Here is a 12335-nt window from a genome sequence, read left to right as displayed (position 1 = left end):
ACAACTCCACTTTGCTCTTTGAGAGCTTGTACAACCTCGCGCACTTCGGTGATCTCATCCAGGTTCTTAAGCTGGAGAGTCACTTCTGGTTGGAGAGCACGTACCTGCACTCCGTCCCCGAGCACTCCTTCCGCTATGGACTTGTATGCAGAACTCTTCTTGGTGGCGTTCTTCTTTAACGGAAGGATCATATCGCCCGTGCGTGAGCGGCGGATGCTCCATACGTCCGCGCCCAGATCCCTGAGTAGGGCGTCTCCTCTCATGTTGCCTTCAGAACCTCCGAGTATTTCGACCCGTCGGTTTTCTGGATAAGAGCGTCGCCCTTCTTCGCTCGCTTCCTTGCCGGTTTAGGTGGAGCTGTTTCTTAGTGGAGCTTCCTCTGCGTTTTTTCTTGGCCTTAACCTCGGTCCACGGGCCACTCGTTTTGGAGCTTCCCACTTTGTCGGTTAACTCTGTCAACCCGCTAGCCTAAGGGCTTTTACCGATCATGCATTTTTCGGTCTACCAGGGGTGCTATCTCCCGGGGACTATCTCAGACGCTTGGCGGATGCTTTACCGCTGCTGGTAGCGCTTTCCGTGGCCTCCTGGGCCGCGTTGCGACACTCCGTCAACGGGCAGAATTCCGTCTGTACTGCCTACGACACAGTCACGTTCTTCGCCTCTCCTGCAAGCGCCACGAGGTCGTCGTGCGTTTTGGTCGCTGCATTCAAGGTCCGCCGAAGCATGAGCAAGCTCTGCTTCAAGTCCTTGGAGAAATTACCGCGACCTGACGTGAACTCTATTATTATATCGAGCTGCTGGGACATTGCTACCACTTTAGGAACTGCGTCTCCATTCTTCTCCATCGCTCTGATTAGCGCTGGGCCGTTCGTCGCTGTGTCCGGCGTGGTGGGCATACCGCTGCCCTAGACACCCACACTAGCGCTTCTAGTTGCATCCTTCTCCACCCTTGGTGGAGAACGCTGGATGCCTCCTTTCGCGAACGGGTTTTTCACCGTATCTGCACTTGTTGTATTTTTGATTTTGTTTTCCATAAGAAGTCCACGAGTTGAGGCTTGAGGGGAAAGAAAACTCCGCCACATCAGAGCCCCTCATGATGCGGTAAGGGCGGGATTACTGTGAAAAGCGCCTTGGTACTCCAAAGGCTCCGTTTGCAGCTTGGATTAGGGGTTTTATCCATTCACGTTTTACATAATACCCCTGGATAACAGCTATAAAAACAATCCTCCTATTGGGGCTTTGGACCCTCTGCTCTGGTTCCTAGTATTTATAGATTCATTCGAATCTGTTGCTACCGAGATTCGTCATTTGCAGGCGGAGAATTTACACTCAGCATTCGTATGAGTGCCTCCTTCCTTGTTCGAATACGACCCTAGTTTGCACCGGTTGTCGGATTTTCACTAAGGAACGTATCCCGGATGATTCCACGAGGAGGTAGGGAGAGGAGTTGCTGAATAAGAGGCTGTGGTATCTATTTTATAGCTGCATGTATAAAATAAACCGCGAGGTTCTGGAGCGTATTATTCAACCATTTACATTTTAATAATATGTTTCATTGTTATTTTCGGTGAAATAAAACCCTTCTTTTCTCGATCTGCGTAACGTTTCTGGCTACTATGCTTCGCCTATCGTCAGACGCATTTTCGTCAGTCTATTTTCTTAGCACATTGCTAATGCTGCCTCCGCTGCCGACGAGTAACCATTGCCTGCTTGCTTTGTTCACACTGCCGTAGCTTAGTGATTTTACTTTACTTATGTGTATGTATGTGTATGTGTGTGTACGTGAGTATGTATGTGTGTGAGTATGTATGTGGGCATGTGTGTGTGCGAGTATTTAACATACACTAGCGCCAGAAGCAAGTTGTTCTCACTGCAAAATTAGTCATCCGGGTTCGGACCCCGCAGAAGTTACGAATAACCCAAGCTGTTAAAGTGACTATAATCAAAAAACAAACACAACAAAATTAGTTATCTTCAATGAGTGGGTATAGTAGGCAACGCTTGAAAACGCCGACATATAAACCATTTCGTAAGTGTTGTTGGGAAAACAAAAGCAACGAGTTATCCGGTGTTGAGAAATAAGGGCAAATTCTCCAACTATAGCCTAATCAACATATATGCAACAACAAATGATAAATCCAACAAAGTTCAACGACAGGTTTGACAGAACCTATGGAGAGTATCCAAACATTACGTGAAAATCATCATTGGAGCAGCTAATGCACAGAATGAGATGAAGAAATTCTTGTGTCCTTGTGTTGGAAGACATAGCCTTCATCTGTCGACCAATGACAACAGTCTAAAGCTCAAAAGCTTTGCCACAGCCGGAGGAAGGGCCATCTGCAGCACCTACTTTTCACTCAAATCCCCCTCAGAAGATAATTTGTTGTTGTTTGATTGGTTTCGCGTAGTATAAATTTCCTGCTGTTAGCAATTATGGATTTTGGAACAACGTTGATCCCCTCTGTTCCGGGTGCCGGTGGGGTCGTTTTTCTTACGACGGGTCCGGCTCACCGTAGTTTACCGACTTTCGGTTAATCTACGTTAGTAATCAGGTTCTGGAGGAACCAGATCAACAAGTGCTTTGAGTTTCTGAGCGCAAAACTCTGCGATTAGTACTTGGTGGTGAAATGAAAAATGGAGTGTGGCACAGGCTCGATCGTGACGAGGTACTCAAATTTGTTTTATATATGGAAGGCAGTACAATGCGCCAGGCTGGCGGTGGACTAGGCACGTGGCCAGAATATCAAATGAAAAGGTAGCTAAAACCACTTTCAGCAAAGAACCAGCAACAGGCCGTAGACCTCGGGGTTGACCCCGCACCCGGTAGATGTGCACTGTCGCGAACGATGCACATTCAGCTGTTGTTCAAGGAGATTAGAGAAAGAAGACCGACAGTGCTGGAGAACCATAATTCTTACGGCGCAGGATAGATAATGAACCGTCGTAACATCCACAAAGTTTGTTGATAAAAAGAACGATCAGCCACAGTCTCAAGATACTGCCTTGAGGAACACCGAGCTAAATCTGGACTAGTGCATTTCCGTCAACTCGTACCGTTACCTCTTAACGGCAAAGTCTACAGAAGGTTAGTATGTCGGGTTTTAATGATTGCATTAACACTAGATATACCAGCATTTTCAATATACCTATTTATACCAAAACCAGTCAAAATGACTGGTGGATAAGAAATGGCTGGTGAACGACTGAATAATGTGCAACACAGACCGCATAGTGGTCCTTAGCCTCTTATCCAGCAACTTCTATCCCCACCTCCTCGTGGTAGGGTAGCCAACCTGCTTTGGACCTCATCTGCAGCTGTGCATAATTTGGACACTTCCATTTGATTTTGCTGTAACTGTCCAAATTGGGGTCCAAAATAGGTTGATTACCTATTACGGAATACGAGCAACCTTAGCGGAGATGTGGTAACCAACCCTGGTGGAAACTAAGGTCGTGTACCGACAGGCAAGGAGGCAACGATGCCAGCCGCATCATGAGGGCTACCTAGCTACCGAGTTATAGCAAGCAGTAAAGCAAGCTTTTTATATCTAAAATATTACGAAAAATCAAGAAAATTCAACTCGAAACATTTAGCATGGACAAAGGCGATGAAACAAGGATTTGGAATGGATGCTTCTTACCTGGAACTGTAAATCACTAAATTTCATGAATGACGACAGGATGTTGCGTGTTCAGTTAGAACAGCAGAAGTTTGGCATTGTGGCACTACAGGAGATCTGTTGCAAGGGCGGGAAGGTTTGGGGGATCCGTGGCGGCAAAGCCCAATTTTGCTGGGAACGGGCTTCGTAGTGATGGGCAGAATGCAGGATTGCGAGAGGATATGTGTGTTGAGGATAACAGGCCGCTTCTACAACTACACCATCATAAACGTGCACTGGTCACACGAAGGTAGACCCGACGACGAGAAAAAAGCATTCTATGTCCAGCTGAAGGCAACATACGATAGCTGCTCGCCACGGGATATCATCGTCATTGGGGACATGAACGCTCAGATCGACAGGGAAGCAATGTATAGTGATAACGGCCAGCGATGCATCAACTTTGCAGCTTCCCGAGGCCTGGGGATCAGAAACACATTCTTTCCCCGCATAGATCTACAAAACCACCAGGAGATCACCTGACCAACTAACATTGAACCTAATCGACCATATTCTCATCGAAGGGCGGGTTTTCTCGAACATCACCAACGTACGCTCCCTACGGTACGGATATCGACTTAGACTCGTTACCTAGTAGCAGTACATGTGCGCTCAAAATTATCGACGGTATATAGATACGTTAGGGGTCCATTTATTCTGATAAAAAAATAAACTTTTATTCACCATCACTTAATCTAATACACAGTTTACACGTTTTCGCTACCAGAGGTGGGCACAATTCCGCTAATCCGCTAACAGCTAATTAGCTCAGCTAACATTTTGGTTAGCGGTTAGCGTTTTCGCTAATTTCTAAAACCATTAGCGTTTTCGTTAGCTTCCGCTAAATTTATGTACCGCTAAATAAACCGCTAACTTTTTTTTAGCAAAAGGAAAATTGTGAAATATGAATTTCCTAAATTTTTTTTAGAGCAATTGACACATTTCAGCGTTACGGGACACAATTAGTACCCATTTTTACTGTGAGAAATGCTTCCTGTTTCACCAGCTTTTTGGCTAATACCTTGTAAAATAGTTGATTAAAGAAGACATGATCTTCCACTTGAATTCCAGTGATTTGATGAAATAGCAACTGATTTACATAGTAGGGATGGTTTCACGTAACGCTGGAATGTGTCAATAATCTATCAATATTACCCATAGATCTGGATCGAAGAGTCTCAAAACTTCATAAACTTTTGTACGTGGGCACGGTTAAAGGACTCATAAAATAAATCAATATTTCAAAAACTTGCGATCACCTATAATCTCAGAAAATATCAAGAAAAAATTTTCGATTTATTTACTTCACTTATACAACACATACATTATTTCGAAAATTCATAAGTCTTGAACCAAGCATCTTTGAAGAAATATTATGAAAATGTAACAAAGTTTTCCAGCAAAATTATTATCTGGAAAACAGTTTTTCACAAAATTTTCCATGGAAGCGAAAAAATTCAAAGTAAACTTAGAAAAACTATACTCTACCTTATGGAACATTTCCAAAATAATTCTTTCTTGTTTCACAAGCTGATAACTGTGTGCTTGTTAGGGATTAAAATTTCACGATAGTGTTATTTCTGAGTGATGACCAAAAAAGTCGAATTCATAAAATATTTATAAACAGCAGTCCCCCGAATAAGGTGGTGAGTGGTGCTATCATGCCCACTGCATTTTATCAGTTTTCTTTTAGTCAAATTGGTGGGTTTTTGGTAGTTAAAAAGCTTATAACGAGCTCTAGCAATATATCAAAAATCAGTTTTGTTGGTCGATAGCTAGCTGAGAAATCCCGGTGTATGGACAGCATTACCCATCGCCTTATTCGGAGATCTCCTGTACTACTTCGATAATTCAAGCACGCAACCAAGCATGTATTAGAGCATATATTTTTAAGTAAATTTTATTGGCAATCCAGAAAAAATATAATTTGGAAAGATGTTATACAAAATTTTCCAGTGATGGAAAACTCCAAAGAAAAATTGAAAAAAATATAATTCCACTTCACCATTTTTAAATGTGGTTATGTTCTTCAAAACAGTTTTTTTGTCAATGCCTGCAATTTTTTCACGAAATTATTTCATGTTTTTCCAGGTATATATTTTTTCTTAAGGGGAAACCGAAAGTGGCTCAAAGATGGCTGGGTAAATGGCTACCATTCGAAGCATGTATTGTTTTGCACCTTAAAATGCATCTGTATTGGCAGAGTACGCTTTCGCCACGTAATCAGTGCTTCCAGCGCTGTTATAATTTCCTAAAATTTGTAATTCAATTTATCGATCTGCTATGTATCAATAAACGCTCAGCAAAACATAATTGCTAATGGAAAATAAATTTAACTGATCATATCGATCATTACGTGTTCATAAAAGCGACCAATGTATAATTTGGAATTAGTTAATAGATATTTGGTTGCTCACATATTTCGTTGAACTAGCGATTTCCGAAAAAGCAGCAACACAGTATCAAACTTTCGTCACATCAATGAGCTTTTAAAGTGCTTTCAACTTTCGCCGCATCGATGAGCTTAGAGTGAGGTAAACAAACAAAACGCAAAGGCAGGAATCAAAAACGCAATCCGATGCAAGCGGATTAATTAAACATCCTAGTGATCCTACGCATTATTCAGTTGCTGCTGTTAATTTTGATTGAATCGGAATGCCTTGATAAAGAAAACAAACCCTTTTTCGGGATGTTTGTAGTCAGTGCGGTTGGCTGCGGATCAGCTGTTTATGTTTGCAAGCTCCGCTATTTGACATATATTACCAATACAATATTTGAAAATAAACGTTTAGGTTTTTAACAAACACATGAGATGTACAGTACAGTGTTCGTCGCACTAACACAATAACGTTAGCCTCTTTCGGTTCCGCCTTAAAGCTTTGCAACGAAGATTTTGTTTTTTTCTAAAATTGGTGTTTAAAAAGTATTGCTAAATTTGCGCCGTTAACCAATTTAGCGGTTAGCGGTTAGCGTTAGCTTCCGCTAAATTTTTGGTTAATTTAGCGGTTAGCGGTTATCGAAGCTAACGTTTTGAATTAGCGGTTTAGCTGTTAGCGAAGCTAACATATCGGTTAGCGGTGCCCACCTCTGTTCGCTACCTTGAGGTCTAACAAGAACTGACTACTGCTGCCGGTAAAGTCTACTTCTGAACCTAAGCTGCTGGCACATTCTGCGTTGTCAGGATTTTCGTTTCCGAACATGCTCCAGGTGTATCCAGGCTGCATTCTGCTGTGTCAGGAATCCGGGCGTGCGAAAGTTCTGGGCGAACTCCATGTTAATCGATATTGGTGCCGGATGTCTGATGTTGAGGTCGGCAATATTTGTTGTTAAGCGTGGCGTACCGGATGTCTGATGTTGAAGTCGGCAATATTCGTTGCTAAGCGTGTGTTGGCGTCTTTGTCGGCTGTTCCATGTTGAAACAGGGAAGAGCCCATGTGTTGTTGATGTTGGTACCGCTAATGTCCATAGCTATATATCTTGCGACAAAGCCACCCTCCTCGGTTAAACATTCGGTAATTAGACAATCCGCAAGGTGCTGAGAACTACGCGCGTACTACGCGCCATCCTCTGTGGCCAGGTGCTTCGACCCTCGAAGATAAATGGAGCAGGATACGTTCGGTCATAAGTGAGGCCGCAAAACGCCAGAAGGAGAGCTAGCATCACTATTTTAGACTAGCGAGATGTGCAAGTTCTATGAGATGGTGAACCGATCTCGTAAAGGATACACCCCGAGGCCTGACATGTGTAGGAACCAGCAGGGAAACCGGGTCACAATCGAGCGCGAGGTGGTTGGTGAGTGGAGGCAGTTCTTTGATAGGGATCTCAATTGCGATATAGCAAAGGGAAATGGAGCAAAAGTCAACGTAGAGAAGCCTATAGGCGTTTCGACTTCCGATCTCAAAGAGATCCGGCGAAAAATCGGTCAGCTGAAGAATAGAACCACCGAAAAGGACAGACTCTCGACAAAACTCTACAAAACTGGCCAAGAACCATTAGGAACGGCACTTCCTAATGAATAATTTCATGCTTCGGGATCACCGTTCTCCCAAAATGCTACATTTCTTCATAGAATCTTGCACCAGTCATTTTGACTGGTGCTGGTATAAATGGCAAAAGCAAAAATTATATGTGTTACTAATATATATAAAGTAACATTAAGTTCATAAAATGTATTCTCTACTTATAGCTACAAAAGTCATAACATCGTTTCTAAAAGCAAATGCTACATGTTGTAGAAATTTCAAATTGAAATTGCACGACCAGTCAAAATGACTGGTCTGGTATATCTAGTGTTAAAACTAGGCCAAATTATCATAATGTGGTTATATGCAGGTCCCCAGATGGCTGTTATAACAGTGAGGTCGTCGTAGCGGGTTTTAAAATTTTGCTCTGTAATCTTCTTTACAATTAAAATAAAATCGAAATGGTTACTTCAGATATGCCCTATTTACAAAAATGACCATCGATTCGAATGCAGCAATTATTGAGGCATAACTCTTCTCAACTCGGTATACAAAGCTCTGCCCCGCATCCTTTTTCATAAACTGAGGCCTTTGCAGGAAAACTTTATTGACGAATAACAGTGTGGTTTTCGAAAAGCACGCTCCACAACGGATCAAATATTCATTTTGCGACAGATGCTAAATTTCGGGAAATCAACTCATAGAATCACCATTTGTTTATAAACTTTAAGGTGGCGTATAATTCAGTTAAACGAAATGAGCTAAGACGGATTATGATTAAACATGTACGCAACATCTTAAGGAGCAAGCTGTGAGGGCAGGTATACGGTGGTTGGCAGAGAGCGTGACAGCCCTTCGACTGTTGGAACTGCGATGGTGATCAATACTTAGAAATCTCATATTCAATTTATGCAATACGCCTGAATTGATATGCAATATACTGCTCATTCTCTGCTGCTTCTAGGATAGATGAGATGTACTCAACATTGCCAACCTGAAATCAATAATTCAAGCGAATCACTTGCGTTCATGTTCGTGTTGTTCTCTATATTCATTCATTCCAAGTTTTATTTGATTATAAAAAGGAGGCAGTTTTAAAAACTAAACTTTGGAATCTAAAATATCAGTCAAGATCAAGAAAGTTGACTGACAGGTTAGTCGAGCAATCATTCAGTACTGCAATTCATGAATGCATTATTTTGAAGGTTAGAAAACTAAGAAATACAAACACTGCCAGCATTTCAGTTGTCATGCCCATGGGCTGACAGATAAAAAAAACTACTAGGGGTAAAACTATATGCGCTGAATCCATTTTATACTTACTTTCATGCATGGGTGTCAATTTTGTCGAGCACTGGTGGTGTTAGATAGCGTTAGTTATGAAGCAGTAGGTGAATTTTTCTATCTTGATACGTTAGTGACATGTACCAACGACGTGGACCGTGAAGTGAAAATGAGGATAGCGACTGCCAATAGGACCTTCAACAGATTGCGTAGTCAGCTGAGGTTGCGTTGCCTTAATTTTCCCGGTGGAACTCTACGGCCATGAAGGGAGGACGTTGAAAGAAAGTGGCCGATGAGCTGTGGGTGTTTTTGAGAGTAATATCCTGCGATCAATTCTTGACGGCAAAATAGAAGAAAAAAGTCCATTTTTTAATGCATACGTCATAAAGATGTGGATAATGTGAAGCAAAGCAAGTTAAAGTAGGCTAGCCACATAGTAAGAATACTGGCAAAAGAAACAATTTGGGTTTTATTACACTCTTATGATGGTATTTAAGACCGAAAATGGTCTTGAAGACCATCAAAAGGGTACAATAAAACTCACATCGCGGCTTGGGTGGATAAGCAATCAGCAAGAACTATGTTCAGCAGAGAACCCAACGAAGGTCGATGACTTCAAGTTGAACAATTCCAAACCCTTTACATAAATTAACTTGATTTAGTTATTCCATATTCTTGGACAACCAGTCCAATATACTTTGCAATTGGCCTTAAGGGGTAGTAGTACAACCTTTGGCAGAGATATGCTTACTTCTCTTCTGTTATACTAACTGAGCTAACAACTGTTATTTCAAAGTATTTTCTAAAACATAAGCTTTAATCGGTTCAAACTATCAAAATAAATATCAACAAGTCAAAAGTTGATCATTCAAAGCGATAATCAAACATCACAGAGTATCCCCTCCTAAAGGTTTAAACGGTTGGCTGTTTACGTTGATTCTGGAATACATTCCATAAATAAAAACAGTCTGTAATCGTAAAACCTGAACTGGCCGACATTTTTATACAAATGCCAAGGAATTCAGTCTGGTCTTTTGATTGAAAACTAATAGATCTAGTACACCGCCGAACTAGAAAATATTTCTAATTTTTGTCCATAATTTTTATTTCCAGGTCGTACGTGCAGCAAGCCCAGCTTTGCTCCGCGTGATTGCACTCGGAGCATTTTGCATATATTGTACGGTAAGTAACGTGTGTACTCACTTCGCTGCTTAGATGCCTGTGTCGAATTTAAATTTTAATAAAAGGTAAAACCGTCACTCTCGTTTTCAACTATCTTCTACTATTCGTCGGCAACACTTAATGTTGACAATGATATATTTGGCTTTAATAGCCAAAAGCGGAAAGAGTGTATTTTCCCTCCTGTATATTAAGTTTAATAATACTTTCATATAGTATCAGAGGACGTTACTTACTACTATCTATTACATGATATAACTGCAGATTTCAATTTACTGATATTTTCCCATCTCACGATAAGCTCGTCGTCCCACCTTGTTGCTACGCCGCAAATCTGATAAACATCTTATTTCCCACCGACTGGTTTCCAAGCGCAACAGACAGCCAAGATTTAATCCTTAAACTTTGCATATAAAACGCTAACCTAGAATGAGTCCCCGAAGATCCAACGCACCCACCTTGGCTGCTAAGGCGAGTAAGACGAGAAAACCAAAGCCATGAAATCCGAAACGGGGTAAAACAAAAAACCGACCAACCCAATCGAATCCTTTGATGGACTTTCTTCTCAATGGGGAGTAACTAAGCTGGCAGAATGGTAACAGATCTGCCTTTCCATTGATGTTATCCTGTATCACTCTTTCAGTTTTGCTGCCGAACCAACAACGCTCGAATTTAAAGTCAAAGGGGGCATGTACACCTACTTCCGAACTTGCAGGAAACAAAAAGTGTGAAACTCTCAAATATCACGTACACGAAAGTTGGCTCATCAACGTACATTTTCACCACGCTAGCTTCACATTCTACAGGTTATACGCGGTATAGACGGTAATCTCAAACCGAAAAACTATTGCATAGTTTTTTTTTTCATTTCAATTTTATGCCGAGAAACATTTTAGCAAATTAATTTTAACGAGTTATCAAGCTCAATTGCAACAAATTTGGCATGAAAAGAGCAGGGTAAAAAGCAGAAAAAACGTAGCCTAAATTTCAGTTTGCGTTTGCATTGCAATGTTAGTCATCAGATTTGGTCGGGTAGTTCGGTTGGTGGAGAACTGTTTTGGTGGGACAGACGGGGAGAAGAATGTTAGTGGTCTGACTTTTACCGGCAGTAAGCTGCCACAATGGAATTAAAACTTTACCGTTTTCCGTTCTGTTTCGTACGGCTCTTTCCGTGTACGGACTAACTCCGGTTTGAATCTTTGATGCGTTTTTTCCCCGCATCGGATGATTAGCCCAAGTTCGGAAAACTGGTGCAGAACAAAGTTTCACATGCGATGGAAGATATTTGCGGTATTCCACGGCTGCACGATGGCTAAGTTCATTTCGATAACTTCGTCGCTGTGGAAAGGTGACTGACAGTCGGTAGAAAGTAGTTGTCTTGTGCAGGCCAAGTTCCCTTCGAAGCATTCCACTGCAATTAGCTGTTATAAGTTACTGGGGAATTCCTGGAACAAACCGCAAAGGCATGGTATCGTTCTTAGGCGGAAGTTACACTTGTAGAAATATATAACTACGAAGCTTATTAAATCACCTAATGGTGAAAAAGACCTCAGTTACAGGCATCATATCACTCGAATAATTCAACTGGAACGGAAACTTACTGAAGAACAAAGTAGATACTAACAATAAACTTATCGTCTGTCTAATAAAAACTGCAAAAACTGTATAAAGCGGTGACCATAATTGCTATTTGCTATAATAAAAGCAAGTACGACACACCGATTCCGGATGAATGAGTACCAACCATACGAAAATCGTAGCCGTAATTTACCTTTGCCAAAACAACACGTTCCCGGAAGTTCTCTCATTCAATAGTACGAGGAATTATGCTTGCAAATTAATCTACCTGCTAATTATTTAGATTGTGGCAATCATCATGCATTCACAGCAGATTAAATACGTAAATATTTTTCATTTTGCAATTGAATACAAATAGTAGTGGCACGAAGCCAAACTAAACTAATTATGTGCGGGTAATAATCATTGCCACTATAACACAATGCACTTATCAAATTTCATGCTATACGGCTGGCTGACCTTACCACTGCTCTGAACAAAGCTAAATTAGCCAACAAACTATACATATTAGTTCCCTTTGCGAGGTTATGTGTCTGTCATAATAATGATGCAAAATTGTTTAATCACAGAAACGATTGTTTTGCCTTACCACTATATGAAAATATAGTATAAAGATATAGGAATCACTTGGAAAACCGAAAATGGAAAACCTGGTGTGTGAGTGTGTTTT

General features: G+C 41.3%; 1 protein-coding gene across 1 annotated transcript in view; it reads left to right on the top strand.

The window, feature by feature from the left end:
• Positions 1–12335, top strand: part of LOC128736421 (uncharacterized) — a 242718-nt gene that overhangs the window by 146323 nt on the left and 84060 nt on the right. The window contains exon 7 of the mRNA XM_053830904.1: positions 10022–10090. Within this exon, the coding sequence (XP_053686879.1) occupies positions 10022–10090 (69 nt within the window). The remainder of the gene's footprint in view (positions 1–10021; positions 10091–12335) is intronic.

Source organism: Sabethes cyaneus, chromosome 2 (genome assembly GCF_943734655.1).
Source record: "Sabethes cyaneus chromosome 2, idSabCyanKW18_F2, whole genome shotgun sequence".
In the NCBI taxonomy this organism is placed as follows: domain Eukaryota; kingdom Metazoa; phylum Arthropoda; class Insecta; order Diptera; family Culicidae; genus Sabethes; species Sabethes cyaneus.
This window is presented reverse-complemented; position numbering and strand designations above follow the sequence as displayed.